Source organism: Buteo buteo, chromosome 1 (genome assembly GCF_964188355.1).
Source record: "Buteo buteo chromosome 1, bButBut1.hap1.1, whole genome shotgun sequence".
Taxonomy (NCBI): Eukaryota; Metazoa; Chordata; class Aves; order Accipitriformes; family Accipitridae; genus Buteo; species Buteo buteo.
This window is the reverse complement of record NC_134171.1, coordinates 17397449-17424616: the sequence shown is the minus strand read 5'-3', so window position 1 is coordinate 17424616 and position 27168 is coordinate 17397449. Positions and strand designations below refer to the sequence as shown.

At 41.3% G+C, this 27168-nt stretch overlaps 1 protein-coding gene across 13 annotated transcripts in view; it reads left to right on the top strand.

Annotated features, from left to right (window-relative positions):
• Positions 1-27168, top strand: part of LDB2 (LIM domain binding 2) — a 380372-nt gene that overhangs the window by 141660 nt on the left and 211544 nt on the right. For 11 of the 13 annotated variants that reach the window (XM_075023501.1, XM_075023483.1, XM_075023493.1 and 8 more), the window contains exon 1: positions 17399-17656. In XM_075023501.1, coding sequence (XP_074879602.1) covers positions 17525-17656 — 132 coding nt within the window. In that variant the 5' untranslated portion in view covers positions 17399-17524. Of the gene's footprint in view, positions 1-16745; positions 17018-17398; positions 17657-27168 lie in introns of those variants that run through there. The other 2 variants (XM_075023520.1, XM_075023511.1) reach the window with 2 other exon arrangements.

Here is a 27168-nt window from a genome sequence, read left to right as displayed (position 1 = left end):
TTTACATAACCTTGAGATGCCTATTCATTCTTTCTCAGGAGGCGTACAGGGGAAAGGTGCAGCGCCCCTCTAAATCACAAATGAAATGAGTTTGTTGGCTTGAATAGTATTTCTCCTTTCAACCCTCCGCACATTTCAGTGCATTCCATTAGTCATTGTTCAAATGAGGCTGTTCTCCGACCCCAGAGGCAGGGGAGGAGGGAGTTTGGGGTTTAAATGAGTTTGCCGATCAGTACATAGAGGCACATTGTTTCTCATCTTATATTTTGCATGTTCTATTTACAGACAATAACCCTGGTTCCCAGGACAAAATGTTTCAGGTTTGGAGCATACTGTATGTTTGATGCAGCTAATTTAAATAAATGACTTTCACATTTAAGCAATTAAACCTATAATTAGCACTGTTTGAATGAACTAATCAGCTAATACCCTATGACACACAGTTCTTTCTTTCCTCTAAATATTTTTAAAGGGAAAGGAGAGAGTTTTATGAAAAATTATAGGTGATGCAGTAAAAAAAATATGCTTTTATTCATGGAAATTACAAAACAACACCACAAACTATTTAGACGGATGTTCTCCTTTTGCCTTCCAGGGAATGTGGAATTATGCACACTCATTTCCTCCGAATTCAGGGGAAAAGACTGCAATAAACAAAGTAGTGAATCTTTTTTAAAACGGGGCAAACTTCTACCACTGTTGTGTGTTTTTAAAAATACCCAAACGCACTTTTAGAGGTACTTTGTACTCACTGTATTTTAAAACGTGTGCACACATCTAATCCAGTGGTAGAAGAGCTGCATAAGCCATACCCTTGGGAGATTCCCTCTGACTGGCAGAATGTTAGCCGCTCTCAATAAGATGGAAATTTATTAGGAGGAAATTATCCTGGTGTCCTCTGAAAAACAGCATTTCTGATAAAAATCTTGTTCTCTGACAACATTGTAACAAGGTACATTTGTTAGCTGGTTTTGTTCCTTGGACTCATCTGTTAATTTTAATTCTTCTGTTGCACTGCTGTGTATTTACGTTCTGAGGCAGACATGATCTATGTGTGCTCAGTGGAGATTGAGATGTTGGGGGTGAGAGGGCACAGAAGTTTAGGAGAGAGCTAGGTTGTTTTTTTTTTCTTTTCCTCTAGTTAAAGTGGAAAAAATGTCCTTACATTTTTATTAAAGCTTGAATTTTTGAATAAATGTTGTGCCTCTTTGAATCTGTTACTATAGATTTCTATTACTACAGAAATATGTATAATTTGTCATATAATTCTTCTTTTCTTCAGCTCTGTTGTCCCTAAATGTCACAGTATCACACATAGGTCATACGAGTCACACCCCATACTAGCATTTTACTCGCCCCCCCCGAACACCACTAAATGTCTTCAAATGCTGAAAATGGCTTGAACACCCTTGAGCTGTTCAACTCTGCCTATCCTCACTGCAGCTCCACTATGGGATTCAGGACCCTACTCTCCAGCCTATTTTTTCCTTGAGTCTCTGCCCCATGTGGGGCTCAGGCTGGAAGGTTTTCAAAGAAGGAATGTGGATTTTTAATGAATGAAGCTGGCATTGGGAACCTTTCCCCCAGCATTATGACTTGCCACAGTTAGTAGGTACGTAGTGCTCTGCTCTTCCAGAGCAGAAAGGACAGCAGGAAGATGGCAGATGGTCTTTTGTGGTTATATAGCTCACCAAAACTTAAGTGAACTGGTTTCTATTCCTGTGTGACGACTAGCTTCTGAAAGTGCTTTTTCATCTGCCAAGCTTAAGATAAGAGTTAGTTTAGATTTAGGTTCTTTTTGTCAAACATTTTGGGGAGAGTAGGAAGAAAGTCACAGGATTCACCCTTGCTTTTGATGGAAAGTCTCACTTCAGCAAGGAATTTCTTTTTTAAGTAAGAGAAAGAGATAGTACCACCCTATGCAACCAATACTGTGGTGTAGGGAACATTCAGAGAAGGTCTGGGTTTGAACCATCAGGTTCAGAGCAGAAACTTGCACCTCAGGCTTTTACGCTCAGGCAAAGGATTTGTCTACCCAGTCATTTGTCATGGTGATAGTCTTTCTACCTAATGCTTCCAAATGTTTCCTCCAGCCTGGACTGGGGAAAGCCATTACTTTTGAGAAACTTTAATAGATAGGAAAATAATTTCTTCCTTGCTCTACTTCTGAAAATCAGGGTATAGGTGTCTGAAGCACTGATAGTTCTCACTGTAGATGAAATCTGAAGGAATGGCAGATGATCAACAGCGCAGGGAAATCAAACCCTAGGTATTTGAAGTTGGGCATCTAATCACTGAGCACCTCAAACTTCAAAGGAATTCACAAATTTTAGTCTTAATCTTGCTATGCTTCAGTGCCCATATGCAAAACAGAAGCACTTATGCCCTATTATTTAACAGGGGATCTCATCAGTACTGCAAGAGGTGCCTCCACTTGGGAGACGTACGATACCAGTGAAGTTCCTGGAAGAGCTCACGAGAAAATAGATACTTTCTTATTCAGTGAAGCTTTTGGATAAAGTGTAGTGAGTATTGTATGATAGGGCTGGCAAGGTTCACACGTGGTCTGAGAGATATCTAGTTGTGAATATGCTCTCTTGAGAACTTTCCCATACAGGAAGATACTCACGAGCACAGAAGAAAGGAGCTGGCCCCGCAGGTCACCCCACAGCGATGTGGTCAGTCTTGCAGAGATGGCCTGCAAAGCTAAACTATGATCCCCCCATGTTTCTCTCAGGATGCAGATCAACTGGACCTCTTCTTAGCACACGTCTGCCACACCTTTGAAGGCCTGCTAGGGAAATTACTCAGCTGTAATTTTACAGATTTGGTTTGGAATTAAGTGGTTTTGCTACCAGGAAGCTCATTATTCCTAGAGCAGAATGAAAATTGAAAGACTTCAAAACTATTTTAATATATTTTTCTATGTTATAATCTCTGTATTATATAAAATGATGGTTGTTCTGATTATGTACTGACAGCCATTACCTCTGAATGCAATTCTTTAAATATCAGGAAATATCCAGCTAAAGCAGCTTCTGTAACATACCTAACTCCTACACAGCACTCTAACCTATCACTTTGTTAGGGTCTACGCCTCTCCAGTGCTGTTAGCAGAGTTGACCTCATGCAGCAAAAATTATATCTGCAAAAAAGTTTCTAAATACTATCCTGGTTGGTTCAAAGTTTAAAATTTTACTTTGAAAAGTAGAAATGCTATTTTCGAAACTATTCTGCTTGTGTTTCTATTCATTGTTTCCATGGCAGAGCTGAAAACTATTACAGCTGTGTTTTGGGTGGTCTATTGTATACCACTGTTGGTTTTGATTATTACGTTCAACACTCTCTTGGTGTGTGTTTCACTGTCCCACTGTCTCCACACAAATAAGGAATGGTGCTGCCTCCACCCATTGTTTATACAATTGCTCTGTGGTTACAAAGTGGGAAACATAACTTCTTTGCCCTCTTCTGCTGAAGGGGTTCCCATGTCCATACATTGGTTCCTAGGAGTGTGCCCTAAACACTAGGTTATAGCTTAGTATTTAAGAGGGCATCGCTCCGCCCTTCCTTCAGGAAAAGTCCTGGAACCAAATGTAGAACGTAGAGGAAGGAAGGAGCACGATTCAATGTCCAAGTGATAAGGACAGCTGGCTGAGATGAGGACACCGGGTTTCTGCTGGTTTGACTCTGTGTTTTATGTTGGACCATCATCAGATAAAAAAACCCCAAACGCCAAGGAGTATAGAAAGAAGGATACAGGCTAAAGTATTGCTGACCTGATTTTTAAACATGCTCTTAGAAAGACCTTCTGCTAAAGTCAATCAGGCAATGCATAGTGCATTTGCCTGGAATATATTGCTCAGTGTAATGGAGACTAACTTTCAATAACATGTGTTTTAAAGTCTGCATTTGGACATTGCTCCAGAAGATGTGATTTATTAAAGGTTCATAACTCTCAGAACAGAATTATGAGTAGTTAAAATACAGACTGTTGTCTGCAAGATACAGACATCATTTGCTGCTGAAGATGGGAAAATAAAAGTGCTTCCTTGGACCCAATATTGTGAAAATAAGTGATTGTGGGTGTAAAATTAGCGATTACGTGTATAAAATGGCAGTTGTAAATACAGTGTGTCTAAGCTGACCAGCAGAACACATCCTGTCCTGTACAACAGCTAGCAAGGATGAGAGTAAACAAAAACTGCATTGTGGCCTGTCTTCTCTCACTTTGCAATTATACAGCATTTGACCTTCTGCAGCTGAAGCAGGACCTTGTAGCCTAACCATAAAAAACATCCTTTAGAAACCTACACCTTGAAGTGGGCTTAGGAGAGCTGAGACATGTGTACCTGGAATCAAAAGTAACTCATGCCTTACGACAGTCAACAGAAAACTTTCTTACGCAATGATAGAGTTTTTCTTTAACTATGCGGTCTCATGTGGTTTTAATTACTTGATGTAAGTGTTCCCATTTTACTTTGGTTTTCTTTGTCCAGTTTTCACCAAGAGTAGGAAATCTGTAAAGGCAGAATTTTTAACTCAAATCATTATTCAAAACTTCTGGTGTTCGTCTGAAACTCTGAGCTTTCTGCATGTGTGTCTCCAGGTTAGTTCCAGCAATATTGTTAAATGATCTTTTTTGTATGTAAGATCTTTAATCCTTGATTTAAGATGGTGTCATGGTAAAAGTAAAAACAAAATAAAAACCCAGGGTATTATTTAAGGGAACTAAAATTAAGATCATTTCTCAAGTAGGAAAAATCTACAAGATGGGGCACAACAGACTTTTATATCCTGAATAAAAAAAAATCACTAAGCTTTTGTATTCATGAGAAACAGAAGTCTGTAACCTACTTGGCTAAACAGTAGAACAGGAGTTGGTTGAGCCCCTGAATGGACATAACTCTGGATTGAATGGGGATGACTACAAGCCACACAGATCATGTTGTGAACACCATTGCCTCCTCTCTTTCCTCTGACTATATCCAAGTCTTGAATACATATTTCAAGGAACTGTGACCTGAATCCAGATGATTGATCACAGTAGCAGTAGAGTAAACTTTCAGTATATCTTCACATTGACAGTGAACCTGATATCAAACTTTAACCTGCAGCACTTTGCTTTCCTATAAAATAAGAATATTCTGTCCTAAATCACTGCCTTTTCAAAAACATAAACAAAACCAAAAAATCCAACTCTTTCTGACTGGCTGCACTGATTTCCGTATAATTCCAAGCTTCTTATCTCTCTGATTTCCCATGCACTCCTTCTTACCTTTCCTGATCTCCCATGAAACCCTGGCAGAGTATCAGCAGATCTGATAGTTTCTTCTGGGCTGGCTGCCATTACCATATTTTATGTACTTCAGGGTTTCTGTGGGATTGATGACGCACAATACATCATTGGAGTGCTGTGACCAAACAAGGTTTGCGTGCTGCAGCTTCCCCTAGCATTTTGCCAGAACTGCTGAGACCTATCAAGGGGCTGAAGAAAGATGAGTAGATGTTGGTGAGGGATGGAGGAACAGTGTTGAAACAGAGTAGATGTTGGGTAGGAGGAGAGGTCTAAAAACAGTGGCAGGGGAAGAGTTAGTAGGTGTTTCAGAAACATCTGAAATTGAAGGGAAGATAGAAATATTCTGGTTTAGGGTAAGATGTAAGGAATAGGCTATTAGGGTGAAATGAAAATTGAGAATTGAATAAAATGGAAGGAAAAGAAAAAGGTGAGTTTGGCTTGGAAGAATGATGGCTGCAGGGCAGTATGATTGTGAACAGGAAGCTTCATTAGGATTTAGTAAAATAAGCGTCTTTGTATCTATGCCTTTGGCTGAACTGAACTATATTTTACAGCCTTCATGAAATAGCCTGTCCCTAACCATGGTCCATTGCTGTACAAGGTTATTAGCGTTAACCAGTGTATGACAAGGTTTATGTCTGCGCTGCAGGACAGGTACATCTCAGTATCCCTGAGCCTTGCAGTGATGTCCTAACCCCATGTTGGGAAGACAATGGGGCGTGCTGTCTGCCCCTTTACCTCACTGCCAGCAGAAGAAGACCTGGCTGCATGAACTGCTGTGTTTAGAGACATCAATTTGGACAGCTGGGCAATCAGTGCCACAAGACACACTGGAGAGTGTATCTGCCTTGATAGGCACTGCCAGATTCCACTGATCTGGTGCTTTTATGATATGTGTAGGAACAGCAGAATATGATCTGAGCACAATATGCCTATGGAAATGCCATTCCGAAATTAGCAATAAATGATGTCAAGCTCTATGCATGGTATATGCTCCCGGTTTCTTACAGGAAACATCATTAACTTAAATTTTAGGTTGCTAAACTTCATTTAACACCATCATATACTGTAAAAAATGTAAGAAATAGCTAGTACAGTCATTCGGCTCACTATCCCATTCTCCCACCCCAGTCTCACCTCTTGCCTCTTCATCTCAATAAGCACTGTCTTTGAAGAATGGTTGTGGGAGATGCATAAAGAAACCAAATACATGAAAATAAAAATTTTGGAAGAAGAGGACAAGGGGTCTCTCCTTTTTAGACCTCATTGCCAGACGCTGAGACTGTAAGGACAAGTGTAATCTATGTCTTCTTCGTAAAAGCTTGCATTTTCCCTAAAGTGGCAGGTGCCTGCTTTTGCTTTAGACAAGAAATGCTGTAAGATTTTTCCAGTGTGACTCAATCTGATGGTTTTGAATCAAGGAAATCAACATGAATTTGAGTTTTAGAGTTTCCAAAGTGGCAAAGGCTTAAAATTGTGCCTTAGTGAATATATTTACAATTAAGACCTTCTGGGAAGTGTGAAAGAGGTAAGAGCAGTAAACATACAGAAATTAGTCTGGACAATTTTTCAACAAGGGAACTTCATTTTAAAATGTTTCCTCTGTACCAGTTAATAAAAATGAAGCTTAAGTATGGAATACTTCACAAAACTATTATTGCCTTTGACTTATTTGCAATCAGATGTGCTCCCTGAAACTACTTAGAAAAGCCTGAGCTGCAAAATGGAGGTGTGACTGCAGATCATATACAAACTACCTGCCATCTACCTTGCACAGGGGATGGGAGCAGCAAGGAGACAATCCATGGACATGTCGCTGCATAAACTTGACTACACATACCAATCATGTACTCATCCTGACACCCCCATCCCATTGTGCTTTTTTATTACTCCACTAGAAAACTGTAAGTGAGCCTAGATATGGTTGGTAACACTTTAGAATCATAGAATCATAGAATCATTTAGGTTGGAAAAGACTGTCAAGATCATCGAGTCCAACGATCAACCATGCCCACTAAACCATGTCCTGAAGTGCCTTGTCTATGCGCTTTTTGAACACCTCCAGGGATGGTGACTCCACCACTTCCCTGGGCAGCCTGTTCCAATGTCTGACAAGCCTTTCAGTAAAGAAATTTTTCCTAATATCCAATCTAAACCTCCCCTGCTGCAACTTGAGACCATTTCATCTCGTCCTATCACTAGTTACTTGATAGAAGAGACCAGCACCCATCTCACTACAACCCCCTTTCAGGTAGTTGTAGAGAGGTAGTTGTAGAGATCTCTCCCATAATGCAAAGGAGTTCTGAAAATCTAAACTCAGTTCATCAAAATGTGAAATGATTGGATTTAAATGGGTTTTTTAATGGCAAATCTCAGTGTAGACTTAACTGAAGGCATGTGAACACCTCCTTTGTTTTGATCTCTACGTAACACATATTACTAACTAGGGTGCGATTATAACATACGCATATACATGAAATACAAAGGTTGTATGAAGACTTAAGAAAATTTTCAGTGCTCATGCTGTTAATATAAAACAGCCCTGTAACTGTCGTTATTATGTTCATAATTCTTTAGCTGACTTAATGTCCCTTCTCACACACTTTCATTTATCCTCTCCCCCAAATCTTAAGGTTTTAAGTTTAAAAATGTAAAAACCTAGAATATTGTGAGTTAGAATTGTCATGCCTGAAGTCAGTCCAAAATTTCATATCATGTTAAGGATGAGGTGGTTTTAAAATAAGTGGCATTGTTGTGCTACCCTTTCTAGCTAAGACACAGAAAAGTTTGACTGCAGGTCCTGTGGCAATTTTACTTGCTTTTTCACTTTTGCAAATTAACACAAATGTCTTGCTGGTTCATTTAAAGCCTTTTATATTCCCTCCAAAATTTCTATCTTTATTGGATTCACATCTGTAGTTTTGTTTAATATGAACCAGATGCTGAAATCAAGGCAATATTTATTAGGATGCTTGCACTGAAGAAGGCTTGCTACAGACAATGTGTTGTGCTAGTTCTCTGGGTACAGTGTCACACAAAAATAAAGTATGCTGGAGGTTTTTTCTGTTTCTCTAATTACAAACAAAGCTTTCTAATCAATTACATTCAAACTTCACAAGCAAAGAGATATGGACAAATGTACATAAAATTCCACAAGCTGTTGTACTTCATACACGAAACATTGTGCTGTTGTGAAAACTGCAGGTTGTTAATACACCAGTATAAATGGGCATGCATGGCTGCAGAATCTGTGTGATGGGACGATGCTGGGAAGACAACAGACAGCAGAGAGCAGAATGAACTCTTAGAATCAAAAATCAAAGCTAGCGATGATAGCAGAAGCTGGGAGATGCAGCTGCTGCCATTGAGCAGCTGGTTGGTGGTGTCCTGTCTCTGTGAGAGGCAGCAGCTCCTGATGTGGGCTGAGTTACGAGTCAGAGGGAGCTCAGATCTGCTGCTTCTCCAGAGATGTCAGCATCTTTCCATGCTGTCTGCAATATGTGCATGTCGGACATGTTTAAGATGCGTCTGGTGTGTTTTAAATGCTGAATTAGATACATGGCCACTTTTTTGGTCACTGGATATAGGTCACTGAGTATCACGCCTGGAAGGTACGAGATGTAGAAGGAACAGAATCTATGACATAGAAGAGAGAAAGATTCATTCAGTACATATTTTGCTTAGACTCTATTTTTCTGTGCAAAATCATTATTCACTAAAAGGAGAGGCACAGCCAGTCTTTCACCCTCATGAGCTGGAACATTTTGCTCTTGCAGCATAATCAGATTTTCCAAGCAAAACTCCTGGTTATTTCAGTCACATTTATGCAGCCGTACAAGGCCTTGGCAAAACTCAAGCACTGCAGAGCATGGTAATATTTCAAAGTATAAAATTTAAATCGATAACATATACTTAAATTTTAAAGGCCAAATTAAAAAAATATATTGTGTCTACGAAATATGCATACAGGTAACTGATTGCATTTTTCACATATTGAGTGTACCGTCTACAACAGTGTAGAGAGCACCTGCAACAGTGATATCCAGAATCTCAATGGATCATATTCAGCATGCTTTCATTTCCTGGCAAGTTTTGGCTTGTGTTTTGCAAATGCAAAGGTTTAAGCTTAAGATCAAATCTTTATAAAGAATGGAGAATGAGTTAGAAACATGAAATAAAACACTAAAAAAATCTGTGTAGGAAATAATATTTTCCAACATACATTTCTTTCCGCTATTGGTTGGGACTTGGTGTTAAAATAATTGAATAAATAAAACAGAGTAGCACTGCATGTTTTGTAGTAGGGTATAACTGTTGTTTCAAAGGAACGAGGTGAATGCAGTATAGGCTTTGGTGGGAGCTTGCCTCAGTTATATGATACAGGCCTAATTACAAGATCCAAATTGCTGTCAAATTAATCCCACCTTGGTACCAGGCACAGAATTTCTCCATGCATTATTCCCTTTCACACCAGTTCTCCTGTCTGTCCATCATTTGTTCTGCTTAGTACATATGTCTGTGCTGTGCAAGATCCAAATACAAATCCCTAAGCTGTAATTTCCTGAGGTATAACTACATGACTTCTTCCGTCATTCATCTCTCCCTTACCTTCCCCACCTGTAAAATGGGGCGAGAGACCCATATGCAGGAAGTTCCACAGTTTTGTCATAGTGCTAATCACCACAGTGTCTCTATGAATGTTTATAAAGTGCTTTGAAGATGAAAATTGCCAAAGAAGTGCTAGGGATGATTATTGTAAGTTAATGAATAAATTTCAACGTGTATTTGATTGCCAGGTAATTCAGAAGGGAATCACCAACCCTTCCCTCTCTTCGAAGAAGAAAAGTTGACAGTCAGCTAGTTGCTAATTAGCACTCAACTGAAATGCCTCCAAAGCTGAGTGCTCCCAGTTGAGTCCTTTAAAAAGTAAGCTTTCCACTAATTGAAATATGCTGAAAGTTGAGCAGCGGGTGAGGTGTGTAACAGGTAAATCAGTATGGTGGAGTTGGGTATGTAGAAGGAATATTAAGCTTTTCCAGGTAGGGACTAGAACTTTGGGGGGAAACGCTAGCCAAAATGAGCATCTCTTTCATATTCACACATCTGTTCCCTTTCTGAAGCCCGGTTTGTAATCTGTCACAGGCAGGCGATGCTGCCATATATTTGTGAGGGCAAGTTAGGGAGGAAGGGTTGCTTAAAGATTGTATTGAAGTCTGGTGTTGCTTATTTCTTACTATATTGAGGGGTGGTTATAATGATTCTTGCTTTGGACTGAAATAGACTTAAAAAATTTTGAATACGTTAGAGCTGAGTGACTGTGCCACCTGCATTTAATTCATATTTAGCTTGTCGGTAAGGGAAACTAGTGTATCGGAAACGGGCTCGGACTCTTCAAGTCCTTACCTCTCTGCTGGCCGGTCTGATTTTTTGCTAGAGGGTCAGTCTCCCAGACCATAGTCTGCTCCTGTAGCCTCCCCCACCACTTCTTTGGATTACTTTTTTTTTTGGCTGGCTGCCAATGCTATAAACCGCAGTACTGTCTTCTCTGCTGCTGAAGGCTGTTTTCTTCCTCAGCCGCTGGGAGATGGCTGCAAGAGGCAAATGACAGGAATTTCATCCCTTTCTTTTCCCTGCTTGACTGCTCTGGATTTACCACCCTCAGCATCAGCTCTTCAAGCTTTCTTCAGGGAAAACACACTCAACTAAACTTGTTGAGCACTTTGGGTAAAGAATCTCAGTTGCTTCAAACAGCACTTACCAGCATCACCCTCCAGTGATAACCCACCCCAAACTTCAGCAGTGTATATGGGGGCAGGGGAAAAATAAAAAAAAAAGAAAAAATGTGTAGGGTGAGAAACTACCAAGGCAGATATTTAGAAATGATTCATGGAAAAGGAACTCTGTACTCGGAAAGGGGCTATGGGCAGGTATGGGTGATATGAAGGAAAATGGGAGAAATGGAGTGGACATGGAAACAAGGGGGAGATGGAACAAAACAAGACAGAAGTGTTCTTGAAGCTGCTGGATTATGGAAAGCAGCCTTCGTGGTGTCCTCAGAGATGCAGCAAAACCAAGGTATATAAAATCTCTTTGGCGTTTTACTAGTCTGGAAGATGATCTGGTTCTGCCAATGGGCAGGTGTTCTTTGGTATCCTGAAGCTATTGCAGCCCAGGGAAGCTCCCCTGGAGGTCAAGGGCTGAATATTTCACACCCGGGACCTCATCCTCTCCTCCCAGCACCTCATGGAGCTATTTCCCTTGACAAGAGTCCTCTCTGGCATGGTCACGATGTACTTTGTAGTTGCAGTGCCCAGGTGTGATGCAGGGTAGGTGGAGGCCTCCCAAGCATACTGTCCACTCAGGGTGCCAGCTGACAGCACCGTGAGGAGCAAGATGAAGCTCTAGTGCTTAAAGCGTAATTCTCTTGTGAGCTGAAGAGCCAGACTCTGCAGCTGAGAGCTCCTACAGACCAGTATCCCCTCTGTGTTAGGCACAAAGGGAGGACACTTAAAACACACTGAACGCTGGCTTACCATAGCTTAATTGGAGACTTGGCAAGTCAGTTGGTCTGCTATATCTTGGTATCTTCAGAGGGCCCATCACTGTAACACCAAGATATGGTTTGCACCACTTTGAGTTTGTCTCATGTTTTCTTCCCCAGCTCTGTCTCTATGGGTATAGCAGGCAGCCTGCTTGGTCAGAGATGGGCAGGCTCCTCAAAGACTGCATTCAGCTGAGCATTCATAAAGTTCCAAGACAAAATTTAATATCCATTTTGATTGCGGACAAAGACATTGTGTACACTGCAGAACTAAAAAATATTTAAAATCCCTTTTGTGTTATCATCCATTCAGAGTTACTTTGAGCATCATTGGTGAGTGCTGGAGCTGTAACTTTAATTTACTAGCGTTAAATAGGTGAAGAGAATTCTTAGAATTGTCATATGTATTGAATTATCATTATATGTAATTTATGCAAGGTAGGTTTGAGTTCGCAAAAAGCCTGAAGCATTTAAAAGATGTGAACCCTTCTTGCTGCACTGTAAACTGTGAAACACAGTAGTTTTGGTGGGCCCCACTTACAGATTTTTTAAAAACCTTTCTGATAAAAATAATCATGTCATTTATTAATGACAGAAAAGGACAATTATCACGATGAAAAAACCAGTAGTCTACATGGAAAAAGCCTGGAAGCGTATACTGAGCCCAGCAAATATTTTTAACAATGGATTAAACATACTTATTTAGTTTCCCGTCCACAAATTGTCTGTGAAAGGACAATGTTTTCTGGAATATGTTTTTTATTTCAATATATTAATATTTAATGCAAACAAATTACAGCTTCTAGATTTCTTAGAAACTGCAAGCATCTGGTACACTCTATTCTGTAGCTATAGAAATTAGCGGCAGTATTCAGATCTGAAACCTGTCAAAATCCTGTGTTTGAGCTCACCAACTGAGTGTATATTACAGATGATGTGGTATTGCTGGTGGTTCTTCATTGTGCATCCCAACTTTTGATAAGCAAATTTCATTTAGTCATTCATGAGCATCCACAGGAAAACAGTTTTGTTCTTTTACCTAAGGTCACTCCATCAAAAGTCTTCAATGCTATCTGGCTTTTGTATAAACAAAGGACAGTTTGAAAAGGTAGTTTTGTTATTTTTTTCAAGAAATTCATGTTTACTTGAGTATTCTCAAGAAATCTCATTTCAAGTACCTCTGGTTTTTAGCTTTTCATTTGCTGTCTATCTTTTAACCAAGATCAGTCTCTCCTTTCCTGTCTTTTCAACAGCTACAAACCACCTTAAATGTATCCTTGTAAACCTGATTACTGACAGAGACTGAACAGTCAACGCATACCAGGGATAAATACAGCAATTACACCTATTTACAGCTGTATCTCTTTTCTGCATTATTATTATTACTAAGTGGTTATTAAAAATAGTGCAGCCTTCAGAGCTGCTTCGACTGTCAGCTTGGCAAAGCGAGGACCATGCCTCAGTTGCGTGTGGCGCTTTTGGCAGCGCTGTGTCACGGGGCTGTCGATGCTGCGTGGCATGGCGTGGCGTGGCGTGGCGTGGCGTGGCGTGGGTGCCCTTGCAGTGCAGGCTGTGCCAGGGGCTCTGGTAATAGTCACGATGAGAAGGCAGCACCGGACCGCGTGTGACGGCATAAACAGCAGAGACAGATGAACAGACCGCTCTGGTTCATCCCTTCTCGCTCCCTGCTTGTGTCCTGGAAGAAGTTTCCGCTGCTGGTTTTTGGTCCTTCTATCATAGTGCATCTCAGCTCCTCATAGGCACTGAGGGTTTCGTGCTGGTGGGCGCAGTGGAAGACGACCCACACCCTTCTGCTCCACCAAATCCACGCTTCCCGCTGAAATGAAGGGAACTTGTCCTCCAGAGCTGTCAGAGTGGAGTCCTTGACTTACGTGGGTCCTTCTGTTTCTGCCCAGGAGAGGGCAATCCAGCACCCAGACATCATCCAGCTCAGCGCACCATGTCTTGAGGCTCCTTGGGGTGTCGGGGGTCTGTGTGGTTAGCGCCTGGCCCGAGGGGCACGAAACATGGCTCGCTCTCCGCTGGTGGGGTCTGATGGCACACTTCCACCCAGCTCCCCTTCCTCAGCCGGGAATCGCAGGCCCGCATCCCGGTGCCTGCCTGCTCTGGTGTGCCGTCATCTCCTTTCCTGCCCAGGTGCAGCACCCAGGCGGGGGCCGGGAGAGCCTACGCGGTGCGGAGGTTTGGGGACTGGGTAACTGAGGTGGTCCCAGTCCTTCCTCTCTGGGCTCGGAGGGGTGGGGAAAGGCTCTCCGCTTTGAGGCACGGCGGTATTCGCACGTGCATGTACCCGTGTAAACGCAGCTCCGCACAAGCTGTTTCCTCATCTGTTTGTAGCTGTGCGTATGCGGGCACAGGAATATATTCATTTTCAGATCTGGGGAGACTAACTAGTCTCTTCCTCTTGTTTTCCTCCGCCTCTTTTTTCCTCTGCTCACATTAAACTCATTTTCCAGATTAAGGAATTTATTGATTGTCCTACATCTTGGGCCAGATGTTTACCTCTGACCCCAGAGCCGCTTTGGGTATCAGCTTGATGCCAGTGGTGCAGGGGTTTGGAGCTGCCCAGGCAGTGGGGCTGGCTGCATGGCCCCTAACCAGCTCTCCCGGAGAGCACACGAAACTTTAAAGGCAGCAGATCCAAGTGGGAATCAAGATGACACTGTCAGGATCCCTGTAACTTTATTTTCCTTTGATTCTGCCTTCTGTTTTACTCTTCTGCGTGTCACATTGGTCTAGATGATAACAGGCAACTGGAAGTGCTGCCGGAGCCTGTAATTAGCAGGTTGCTACCCTGGGACTTGGTTCTTGCCGGTGGGCTGTAGGTGTGCAATAATTTGCCAGTTAATCAATGGGAATTATTAAAATATCACTGCATATTTTTGCTTTGTGCTAGACCCATACACAGAAGCTCTTATATGGGGTGTGTGGGGAGTATCTGGGGTTCCCAATCATGAAAGCAAATCCTACTGCTGACTCACTTTCAGGACTCTGAGTTTGGTTTTTTTTATTTATTTTAAAGCAACCTCTTCCTTTCCTCCCACCTCAGCCAAAATGAAAAATATTAATATTATTGCCATGTTTAACTTCTTGAAACAGTGAATTTTAGCCTAGTCAAAAAGTCCTTAAACAGATACAGTTTTCAAGCTATGCAGAATTCCACCGTTTTAACTACAAAAAGCAGCATGTCCCTTCTTGGGCAAATAGGTTTTACTTTGCATTTGCTTTGTAAACAAAGTAAAATCCACAGTTTGGTGGGTTGATTTTTTTTTTTTTTGACATTTATTTAAGTAGGTGGTACTTCAGCCATAAAAATTGTGTGTATTAGTGCTGTAACTCTGTAATTTTTCTGGTCATTTTGGTTTTAAGCTTTAAGGTAGCCTTGCTAGGATCTGTTAAGAGTACGAGGTAGACGCAGGGAAGTTTTCTCCTAGGTACACAGCCATGTTAGAGGTTTCTTGTGCGGCCAGCGAACCCTGGCAGAGCACTGTCGCTGTCATTGCAGCACTATTGAGCCGAACGTTGTACATGCCATTTATTAAAATCAGCACTTCCTGTGATGGTACTGGAGCGACAGCACAGCATTGCTACATAGCTGGGGAGCATCTAGAGAGAGAAGCGAAATACCCCATGTATTATCTGTTGGCTCTGTGTTTAGTGACAGAAGCTGTGGGAAGTCTATAAAACAGCTCAATACGTCACTTCTTATGGAAACTGTTATGCCACAAGAGCGTACAGAAATAGTTTTGCTGAACAGCGACTGGTAGATCAAAGACAAATTGTGATCCCAATCAGTGGTCACTAGAATAAAACAATGAACTTTTGTATTTTATCCTGAAGAGAGAACTCAGGTTTTCCAGATTTAGCCAAGTGCCAGCAAAACCGGAATTTTTCAAATCTGTCTTAAAATATTCCTACATTCAGTCAGAGTCAAATTAATTTTTTGGCAGTGGGTGAAGCCATATCGCACTCAAATATTTGGTGGGACTGTTACATAAATTTAGAAAACGTAATGGCGCGTGCCTTGATTTCCCCATCTGCGAAATGGGTGATCCCGCAGTGTTCCTGCGAAGCACCCCGGCTGAGAACTGCTGTGATTGCAGCTGATTGTTATTCTCTTAATCATATTAGTTAAATCTGTTCCTAGAGTGGTTCCATTTGCTTGAATGAATTTACATCAGAGATTAATTCAGTGCTGTTTATTGTTGTTTTTACATTTATTCAGTACTGTAAATAATGCCTGATACTCTACAGCTGCGCATAAAGACACAGTCCGTGCTTCAAGGGCTTTTTTGTACAGGTAACTGAAGGCTCCCCTCTTAAGCCTGGCACTTTCCCATGTAGCGGATGAGCCCATTTTGTTTCCTCTATATTTTGAGGACTTTTCGTTCACGTGGTATCCGCTCCCAGCACTTTCCTGCAAGTATGATTCAACAGATAAAGTTCATCCTTCACCTCCAAGGGGTGACTACCTCCTCTCTGCCCTCCCCTCCTCCCTCGGCTGCCCCGTGTCCCCCCGTCCCCCAATTTTAGGTGTCTTTCCTTCGCAACCTACTCTAACCACTACTGGATTTACGCCCAGCAATGATCCTGAAAATAGGGACCGGTCTCCTACCTAGCCGCCGCCACCTTTAAGCCGGATAGCTGCTTTTAAACCGCTCCATTTGTTTCTTCCTAGCCGCCGCCGCCGAAGGGGGGTTGCCGGCAGCCGTTCGGGGGGCTCGTTCTGCCACCCGGCTCTTTGTGTTTTTACGTTTTGTTTTTTTTGTTTTTTTTTTTTTTTTTTTTTTTTTTTTTCCGGGAGGTTTCTGTTATTAGCATTTGACTGCTCTCCATTGTGCGCGAAGTGCGGTGCGTGGAGGTGATTTCTTTGTGCAGGCTCCCCGGCCCCGGCCATCCCGCCGCCGCTCCGGCGGCAAGGCCGCCCTCCCTCTCGTCCCCCCCAAACTGCCGGGGCGCGGCGCGGCCCCCCCCGGCCCCCGGCCCGCCCCTCCCCGCTCCCCGAGGGCACCGGCGGGCCGGCGAGGGCTGCCGAAGGCTCGGTAGCCCAGCCCAGGCGCTTGGAGCGGGCGGCGCGGCGCTGAAGGGAACCGTCTGGGAGCGGGCGAAGCACCAGCTGCGAGCGGCGGGGATCGTCGTGGCCTGTGTTTATGTATTTTGTAGTAATCACATTTCTGACATTACCCAAGCGTGCTCCTCGCGGAGGGTGATTGGCTCAGGCAGCTTTTAAACCACCTATATGCTAACAAGCCTTGCTGCCAGGTTCCTGAGGGGTCCTGGCTGGGAAAAATTAAACCCAAACCTTAGACCCCTGTCAGGCGGAGAGGAAAATTGTATTTTTGAACTAGTCTACGGCGCGGACAGGAAATGACCCCTCCAGAAACTGCTGCTTTAAAAACGAGCGGTGGTGCCTGAAGCTATCCAGCCTCTCTCTCTCTCTCTCTCCCCCTCTCTCTCTGGAGCCTGTGCGCTCCCGCTCCCCCCCCCCCCCCCCCCCCGTCTCCTGCTATAGAGGGCTCCCACAGCAGTTCCCAGGCAGTGCGTGCAGCCTGGATGTGTGTGTGTGTGCGCGCTGCTACTTTGTACTGTGAAGAACACACAGCCCATGTGCTCTGTATGGATGTTGATGATACTCTGTGTAGCTTGAATCTCTGCAAGCAGGCAAGATGTCCAGCACACCACATGACCCTTTCTATTCTTCTCCTTTTGGCCCATTTTATAGGAGACACACACCATACATGGTGCAACCAGAGTACCGAATATATGAAATGAACAAGAGGCTGCAGTCGCGGACGGAGGTAAGTCCCTCAGCCTTGTTTTCCTGTGCATGGACCGTGGTAGGCTTCAGCCCGAATTCCAGCTGAAGCGTCCCACTAGACAGTACAGTGTATGCAGGCACGAACCCTAATTAATTTAGTAGTTTAATTGGGTAATCCCTCATTATGTTTCCACGCAGAGCAACTCTTTGAGGAGATACCAGCTTAGGCTGAAATCTTGAAATTACAGTACAGCACTTCAGGGTTGATTATTATGCTGGTCTCAGGAAATTTCTTTGCCTTGCTGTGTTGTTTGCTCAGGATCTGTCCTGCTGGCATTTGCAGCTATAATATTGCAAGGTATCGCTTGAGCTTTTGCACAAAACTCGTTTAGAAACGTTGCAGGTCTAGGGGGAGAGACAAACCTTCCTCTCGTTTTGTTTTCTAAACTCGTTAAAATTAAAAATGAATGGTAACAGAAAACAGGAGCAGAGTTTTAAAAACTTATTCCTAGGCTGCACTTAAAGAACACATGTTCGGGACGACCGACGGGAGAAATCCGTGTTTACGTTTAGAATGCTGTTGCTTTTAGCGAGAGAGATGATCGGTTCACGACTTTATCATATAGCTGTCAAAAGTACCCAATAATGTAAACTACATTCACTGTTGGTTATGCTTTGTATAATCTGTTAGTGGCTTATGCGCTCTGGCTTCTATACCCAGATCAGCCACCACAAAGAATATGCTGAATGGGAAGGGGAAATACTTTTGTCACTTAAAGAAAAAAAATAGTGGAGGCTGCATCTCATTATTTATGCGGTTAAATAAAGCACACTTTTTAGTCTGTTGAAGTGAAGAGAGTGTGGACTGAATCAGGCTGCATCTCTGCCCATGTGTCTGTGTTTGTGCAGCAAACATTCTTGGTGCTGCAATTTTTCGTAGTAGTTTACTAGTGGTGCCCTGAAAACACTTTTTGAAAGTATTAATCTCTTATAGTGAATGGCTTTATATAGAGGCAAATATCTGCCAAATTCGTGGCAGGAAGCATGGTAAAGGAGCTCAGATTGATCTGTTTGTTGTATAGTAATTCTTTAAGAGAACGTGAGGTTATCATAAAATAAAACACACATGCCTGAATTGTCAGCTAAGCCATGGAGAATCTGTGACGTTTAATGTATATGATACAGCTAACGAGATGTGACCTGCTTTCTGATTGGGTAACTGCTACGGGGTAACTGCTTTTCCAACACTGTTACCACTGCTGGTCTTAAAACATTGCTGTGGAGTAATCGGTAAATACACTTCGTGCTGGCTAAAAACTCCAAGCAGCTCGTTGCTCCCAAAATCATGGCAACTGTTTGTCAGTTTTGCCCCAAGTTGGTGGCTGTGGAGGGTCACTGCCATTTACATAGAATGAGGGGGCTTGGAGTGTTTATTTGCTACTGTTCATTGTCAGTGTCTTGCAACTCTGTTCCTTACATTCCTGTACATATTAATGTAATAATTTCTAGACTTTTTCAAGTGAAAAGAACAAATATGTATCATTAAGTGATTCCTTCAGGGTTTTATATACAAGCCGTTCTGAAAAGCTGTCAGTGTTAATTTAGCTGTTCTACGTAATATTTTAGTGGTACTTTTGAAAATTGACCGGTTTCTGATTGTAGCTCCTTTACAAATGTTGCACTAGAAAAGTTTTTGAGGGACTTGTGAAACAACTTCCCCCTCCTGCGTTGCTGAGGTGTGCTGGGTTAGACTTTAGAGCATTCAATTGCAGTTTTTGCTGTGCACATTCACATGGACTGTTGTGGGCAAAAAGCGGTAACATGCTTTTCCTTGCTACTACTGCCATAGGTTTCAGCAGCATTTTACTTTGACAGACAATGCTTAGTTAATGAAGGCCTTATGCTCCAGTATTTCTTTTATTTGTTCAGAGTGAAAATACTTTTGCCTTCTGATTATCCAGTGTTTACATTCTGGTTCTCTTTTTTTTTTTTAATTTCTGAGTTCTGTGCTATAAGCATTGTTGTCGATTGAAATGTATTTTCTAGCTAGCTTCAGCTCATCTCGTTCGTCCTCCAATTAAAACACCTTCCTTAATAAAAAAAAAAAAAAAAAAAAGAAGTTAGTTTCCTGGGACACTTAAGAGTGACTAGGTGTGGACAGCCTGTAAAGAATCACGCTGGCTTCTGGGGCAGGTTGGGAGTGGAAGTTTCACATTAATTTTACGCACTTCCAAGCATGTTTGGGATTGGTAGCTGAAGGCTTCTAGAGCATGTGTAACTAGCTCTGAATTTTTTGAATCCAGACCGATGGAGCCCTGTATGGCATGGAAGGAATGTGCTTGTGCTGTGGGTGATACAGGCTTGCTGCATGAACGTTTCTCTTCAGGCAGCCTTTGGAATAATGTAGGCACTGGTCTCTGAAGGAGGCTGCTTGTACTCTGTGAGCCCCAGGGGGTAGGTGAGCACAAGCAAAGCAGCTTAAGGGGAAAGGAATTACAAAGAAACTCTCCAAAAGACTGGGGGTAGCCAGCTGGCAGATTCCACTTGGACCCAACTTCTGGAGAGAGCCAGTGGCAAGTGAGGATGCATTAAAAAATGGGAACCTACAGCTCTTATCCCAAATATATCCTTGGAAAGCCTTTGGGATTTTCCTGTTTTCCTAAAAAATAAAAATGTGCTTAATAATCCTTTAGAGTCAGATTCTCTGCTGTCCCTTGCAGTGATCGAAGTTCCAAGGCACAGCAAAATGTACATAATTCAATTAAGTTGTACAGAGGATGGATGGAGAGCCTGTGAAAGGAGTATCTGTATGTCATGTCTATCTGTGTTCTCCCTTCCATCTGTAGAGCCCACCTTTGTAGTGCACTCCTATAGCTGCTCTCCAGAGCTTGCAAGTAGGAGAGAAACGATTCAAAAAAAGCAATGGGCTGCTAGAGACACCATTAGGGAATCCACCGGTAAATGCCATTTCTACTCCTGCTCTCCCAGCAGCAGGGTCTACGGTATGTTGGGGGAGGTAGAAGTGTCCTCAAAGTGGCTCTGCGCTTGGGGACCCTCCCTGAGAAATCCACTGCTTCCACTCTGGTTTGTGTCAGCATTGGGTGGAAGGGAATAATAATCGGTGTGAAGGATGTGCTTAGTGTATTAAGCAGACAAAGTACAGAGTGATAAAAAAAGGTCATTTAGATGCAGGATGGCTATCTTTGTTGTCCTTGTTTTCTTTAGGAAGAAATGGTAGTCATGAAAGTAGAGAATTAGCAACTCTAGTCTGTGCTAGATGTGCAAACTTTTGCTCTCCAAACTTCTCACAACTTTATGGGCTCCTCAGGCAGAACCTACAACTGCCTTTTTAAATTCAGGGTCAGTCTTAGGCGAAGAATTCCAATCACACCCAGGCAGGGGGTGGTTTTATGATGTAAGTACTGGCAAAAGTCCACCACCTAGCTAATTCTTATGTGATCTAAAGTAAATTAGGGAGTCTGAGTTACTAACTAGTGTACAGGAACACCTTACCTTCCTTAAAAGTTGTTCAAGGAAATCTAATCTGGTAATACTTTTTTCTAAGTGGAAATTAATACATGCTTTCTTAATAATACTTTGGGAGCATCTAGTGCCATTTTGTAATGCACCAACAATCCTGATTTAAAGAAGTGAAATGAATATTTAAATGTTTAATAATCTCTGGCAGATATAAAGATAAATCTTATTTACTTCTATCATAGTTGATTAACTTTCTGGTTAACCAAAATGCAGCTGTTTCCTTGCTCTGTGTGTGGTTTAAAGTATTTCATTACTGTTCACTCAAACTCAGTTTATCTTAATATTTTTATATCTATGTTGGTTTAACATTTCAAGAAAGCAATCCTGTTGCAGCATAATCAGCAGTTTCTAAAGTTCCAGGTAGCAATACACAACATAGGGAAAATATTTAAGCTAATTTACCTGTTTTTTGTAAAACTCGATGTTTAAAAAAAGCCTCTTTTCCTCTTTGATGTTGTAAATCCTTTTCTGTTCTAATTTTTAATCATTTGAAATTGCTCACACTTAAAAGAAAACAAAAGGTGATTGTATCTTGTATATAATTATTTTTCAGTAACATTACAGTGCACTGTGGATAGATCACTTAAAGTTGCTGACAGTCTAAAGTTTGGGGCGTTGCTTTATTGCCAATAATACAAGAGATGTATCAAGCCTTTCACTTGGTTTAGTCCCCTATATTGTTAGAACTTTTGTGTATCACAACATATTAAATTCACCTGTATCTCTCTCTGTCACTAGAAGACATTATGCTTTACATCACCATTATATGCAAAACACAGCTTTCCTTCTGGCCAAGAGAGCAGTGTTTTAAGGGTGACTAGAGAACTTGATTAGTAACATATTTGTTTTAAAGACAATCAGCTTAATCAAATCATATTAAACCCCTATTAAACTGTATAGTGAATTTAACAAAAGTAGAGATTTCATGATGAAAGAAAAAGTAAAGAAAATTAAAAGGAAAATAAAGGAGGATGTTATGATTATCTAAAAGCTACTAAATGAACTGGAAGCTTACACAGACATTCATATTCAACCAAATATTTAAAGCAAATCGAAGCAAACCAAAATTTCTGCAGTTTAATGGAAGTCTCTTATTTTACTTCCTCACATTGCTATCTGATGAAATAATATTTTCTTCTTCCTGATGCATTTTTAATAGATTAGTCATAAAAATCTATGTTGTGACATCACATTTGTTCACATAGCAACTTAGTATCGCAAATAGATCTCTCATATTGTGTACATAAGTCTGAGTTTGTCCAATGAGTTTGTTTTGTTGAGGGGAAAACACATAAACTTCTGTCTCAAAGTATTTTTGAGGAAATATTCTTTCACCCACAAATATACTAATACTTAGCAATTCTAGGAACATGAGTAAAGTATTTTAAAAGATTACTTACAAACGATGCTTTACTGAAACTAAAAGGTCAGTTTTAAAAGAAAACCCATGAACTCCTTTAGGCAGACACTGACTTCAGAATGGATTCAAGGCTCTTTTTACTGATTGTCTTTTATTTCATATAGTTTTTTCATCCCTTTAAAAAATTTCAGTTGCAGCTGTTTTCAATTAAAATTGTTACAAACTAACAATTCTTATGAGGCTGGGGGAGAAAAAAAAGACTCTACTTCCTTTCCATGCTGATCCTTAGCTTACAATCAGGGATGTCTTGCTGCTTTTTTTCCTCCTAAAGTTATAATATAGAATGTAAACTGCAAGCATAAGGAACAGGGAGCTTTTGGGGGCAGGGGCTGGTAAGGGGGGAGAGAGAGTCAGTGTGAAAGTGTAAAAATGGATCTCGTCTGCAAATCACTCTCATGCTTACTAGATCATTTTCTATAAAGAAATCTTTCCAACCCTTCCTTTTTTCTTTTTCATTCTTTACTCTTTAAACCGTAAATCCACTTTAAAAAACTTAAACTCAGTCTTTCCCTGATGTAAACAAGATTTACTATGCAGATCCAGTCTCAAAAATAGGAGCCTCTGGATGGTGAGAAGGAACAAAATAGAGATCATAACAAGGGCCCAGTCCTGTCCTCTTATTTAAGCTGGAGTTTTGCCTGCAGTAGGATTGCAAGATCAGATAAAAAAAAAAAAATCATTTGTTTTTGGTATATATACTTTCTTTGTTTACAGAAAAAAGGGTATGGGTAGATTGCTAAACTCATTGCAGTATTTTTAGCTGGACTCCTCACTTCAAATGGTATTTTTTTGTTTCTTTTTGCCAAAAGTTGCATATCTGCTGTAAACAGGCATTCCAACCATGCTGATACTTTGTTCGGTTGCTTCCTCCCCAAGAAGAGCTTTCTTTCCTGCACTGTACTGTGTAAACAGGGCAGCATATATCCTCAGTTTTGCTGGGTGCTCTTTTCCAAAAGTTGTTTCTGGGCTACTTAAAGCCTCAGAGGGGTCATCCTGGCAGGGACAAGGGTGCCCCAAAGTGGCTGATGATTAGTCTCCAAAAAGGCTGTGGTAGGGCAGGGCCTGTTGGTCTTGTTCGTCTCAATTGTCTTATCTATTAGGCAAAAATAGTAGTGAAAGAAACATCTCTGGACCCCTGGCTGAAATCTTCTCCCTAGGCTTGTGTCTGTCTTTTCCCCAGTACATTCGTTCTGTGTTTGGTGTCTGTCTTTTCCCCAGTACATTCGTTCTGTGTTTGGTTACTGTTAGAATTTCAGAGACAAAGCACTTTATGGTCACAATACTGTTTCCTTTTCTATTACGTTATGGTGGACAGCCATGCCCTTCTAAACTAAAGCCTGTAAGTTACTGATCTAAGCCGAACACTACACTTGGTACTCCTGAGGTAACTGGGGATCAGCTAGAACCACCTGTGGACCATAAACCTCAGTATGGGAACAGCTGATGTTTCTGGAGACAGCTCTGGCACTTTCATGCCTTATGGGGCTAGTGAAAAATCATTGACATGGAAAAATGAGACCTTTGCAGAACTAAACGTGAACTAGTACATGGTGGCTTTCTAAGCCTATCACCTCTTCAGGACTCAAGAGTGTTGGTAGTGTAGAGTCTTTGTAAAGGCCATAAATTTTACAGGAGCAGGCTGTCCTCTCCATGAGACTTAGGTTGCCTTGGCACCATCTTGCTGTTTATACACCATTGTCAAGAAGACATACTCATGATGAAGCTCCTTGCCAGGGTGGTGTTCCTGCCTGCATCACACAGACTTGAAGCATGAGACTTGAGCGTAGCAGACTTCTTCTTTATGAATACCTCTAACTACAGCCAAAATAGAAGTATCAAACTAGAACTTCTTAAGGCGTTTCTGTTGTCAATATTCACATCCAGGTACTCAGCCAGGGCAGAGTCACAAACTCACAACTGACCCAGTAAAGCCATAACTTTACGCAGGTTTCTAAATGTACTTAAAATCTACTGCCTGGTTACCTGCAAACTAAATAGTTAGGTCTTTGCATCCTTCCAAGCAACTAATAAATTAGAACATTGCTGTAATTATCTATCGCACGTGATCTGCAATACCTGCTGATATCCATCTCTCCTGATTCTAAGCCACGGAGTCAGCTTGCCAAGCCTAGTTAGCTGAGCAGAAATACTCAAGTCTGTCTGTACCATTTGCATGCGTGTTTAAAAAGGCAAGGGGGAAATCTAACCTCTGGGTATAGTTTTGCCATTAGATTACTCACATATAGCAGATTCAGTATCTGTCCAGATCCTGTCCATTTTACGTAACTGCTAGCTGCAGACTAGAGCATCCTTCATGATCCAGAAGAATTGCACAGGCTAGTTGAATGACCTGATCTGTTGCATTCAGAGGGCAAATGAAACTTTATGTGTGTATGAAAGTGATCATATTTCGAAATCCCTGATTAAGGCAGACACGAGAATAAACCTAATCATAGATCATTCTTCAAAAATGAAATACCTGGAAAAAACCAGCTGTCCCTGTTTGAGTATTATTACCTGCAGTCTTACATCATGTGTGCAGCAGACTATTTTTACTTTTCTTTTGGACTTTCAAACATTTGTTTTTTCTAACTACATTTTTTATTAGGTTATTTTCTAAAGTAGTAAATTGGGAAAATTATGACTTGCAGTACATTGCACATTTAAAGTATTTCATGTACCTTATTGCGATTCTTGTTCCAGTTGTGTAGTTTTGCTTCAGCCATTAGCAGAAGATTGTATCAGAGAAAGAACTGCCATCTGTCCTAGAGCAGGTTACAAAGAGGCTTCTGAAATATTAATGACCACATTATACAAAAAGAAGTATCCTAAATCTTTAAATACAGTAGTCACATGGAGAGAGGAAAATGCTCCAAAACCAAGAAACTAAATACAATGTGAGACCTTTTTGTTTTATTCTTGTTTGAGCTGAAGCACCCTCAGCATACTTGATCCCTCAGGAAGGCAGTCAGCAGCACCAGCGTTCCTAACCATCTCCTTTTCTACGGACTAGAGATCCTCCAGGGTGTGGTTGGCAAGGCAGGCATGAAACCTGCTTTGCTGCTAGGTTTGCAAACAGGATAGTATTTTACAGTTGGAAAAAGGGAATATGAAATGCCTTGCACCTAGAATGCTATGTTTTCTTCATGCAGTTTACAAAAGTCTCACGCATGGGTTATGCAGCAGTGGAGGAAGGCCTACAACTGTCTGTTTTACTCTGTCCCCCATATTCAGATAGTAACTTGCCTTTTCAGATCAATGTTGCCATCTTCCATAATTCTTGTATCCACTTCAGGTACTAAAATGTTTCCGTGTTACTCCATTTCGCACCACAATAATGTTATTGTGATTAGAAAGGAAAAGAACTGCTGTAAAATAGTTTCTTTAGCGCAAATGAGGTTGCTCAGCATCTTGCAGAAGGGACCCTCCTTCCTTTTGGTACTTGGCCAGCATTTCTCCACCTTGCTTCTTTGCCATACCAAGATGTTAAAGATGTTGACAGGATATAGATTCTATATGTGCGTTGCAACCATACCACTTGCTGTAGCGGATGAAGGCAATACAATAGCTCTACCACTTCTACCTAGACTTAATCACTGGAGGATCAGTTAACCCTTAGGGTAATTAGGTACTAATGTCGTTGATGTGATTTGAAGTATCATTTTAAGCAATTAGAAGTTCAGATATAATGTGATGCAATTATGCATTATATAGCGCATCTATCCATTTTACAGAGCAAAAATTACCATATGTGTTGTGGGAAGCTTGGCATTTTGCACTGACTGGAGTTCTGCTTGTATTTACGAACAGCATGCCTGTAAACTATGGTAATAACTCTTTGAAGACCACACCTATGCACATTGCTGATTATGTTAAAAAGCATAGGCCCATTTTAATGAATATGTTGGCATGAATAATGGGACATGAAAAGCCAACACACTGGGTAAAGGTTCATTACCTGAGTGCAACAAACACTACACGCAAAATTGCCATGACTATTCACTTGAGTTTAACAGTGAATTTGCTTTGGCTATGCTCGTGCTCTTTATGTGTTTCTGTGAATGTTTGCTCAATGCAGTTTTTTTCTTACAAATTATTGCAGAATGCAGATTTCAATTTGTTAAGCATTCTGGGAAGAAGTTGGTTATTTTATATGGGCTAAGCTGAGAGGCAGTGTTTCCTGTTTTGAGTTTCCAAAACCTCCCAGATAGAACCATGATACTTAGAAATTAAATACATCAGAGAAGAACCTCTGATTGCTTTGCAGTGAGGACTGACTGGTGTATGAACGTAAAACAAATTAATGGCAATGACTGGTGGCAATGGGAAAATTACAGGTCAGTAAACATGATGTGTGTGCATATTTTTTTCATGGGACAGGATGCTGCTTACCATGCAGTTACTTTAGAAAAATGTAAAAAGAAAAAATTGGTGAAAAAATTCAAAACTTCCTGGCATTTTAAGCTCTAGATCCATCTGTGCTCATCCAGTCAAGGATGAGAAACAGGAACACACAATATATGACCAATCACAGCGTATAGTCTTAGCAGAATATTACATGCTTACAGCACGCTACGTGTTATGAAAGACAA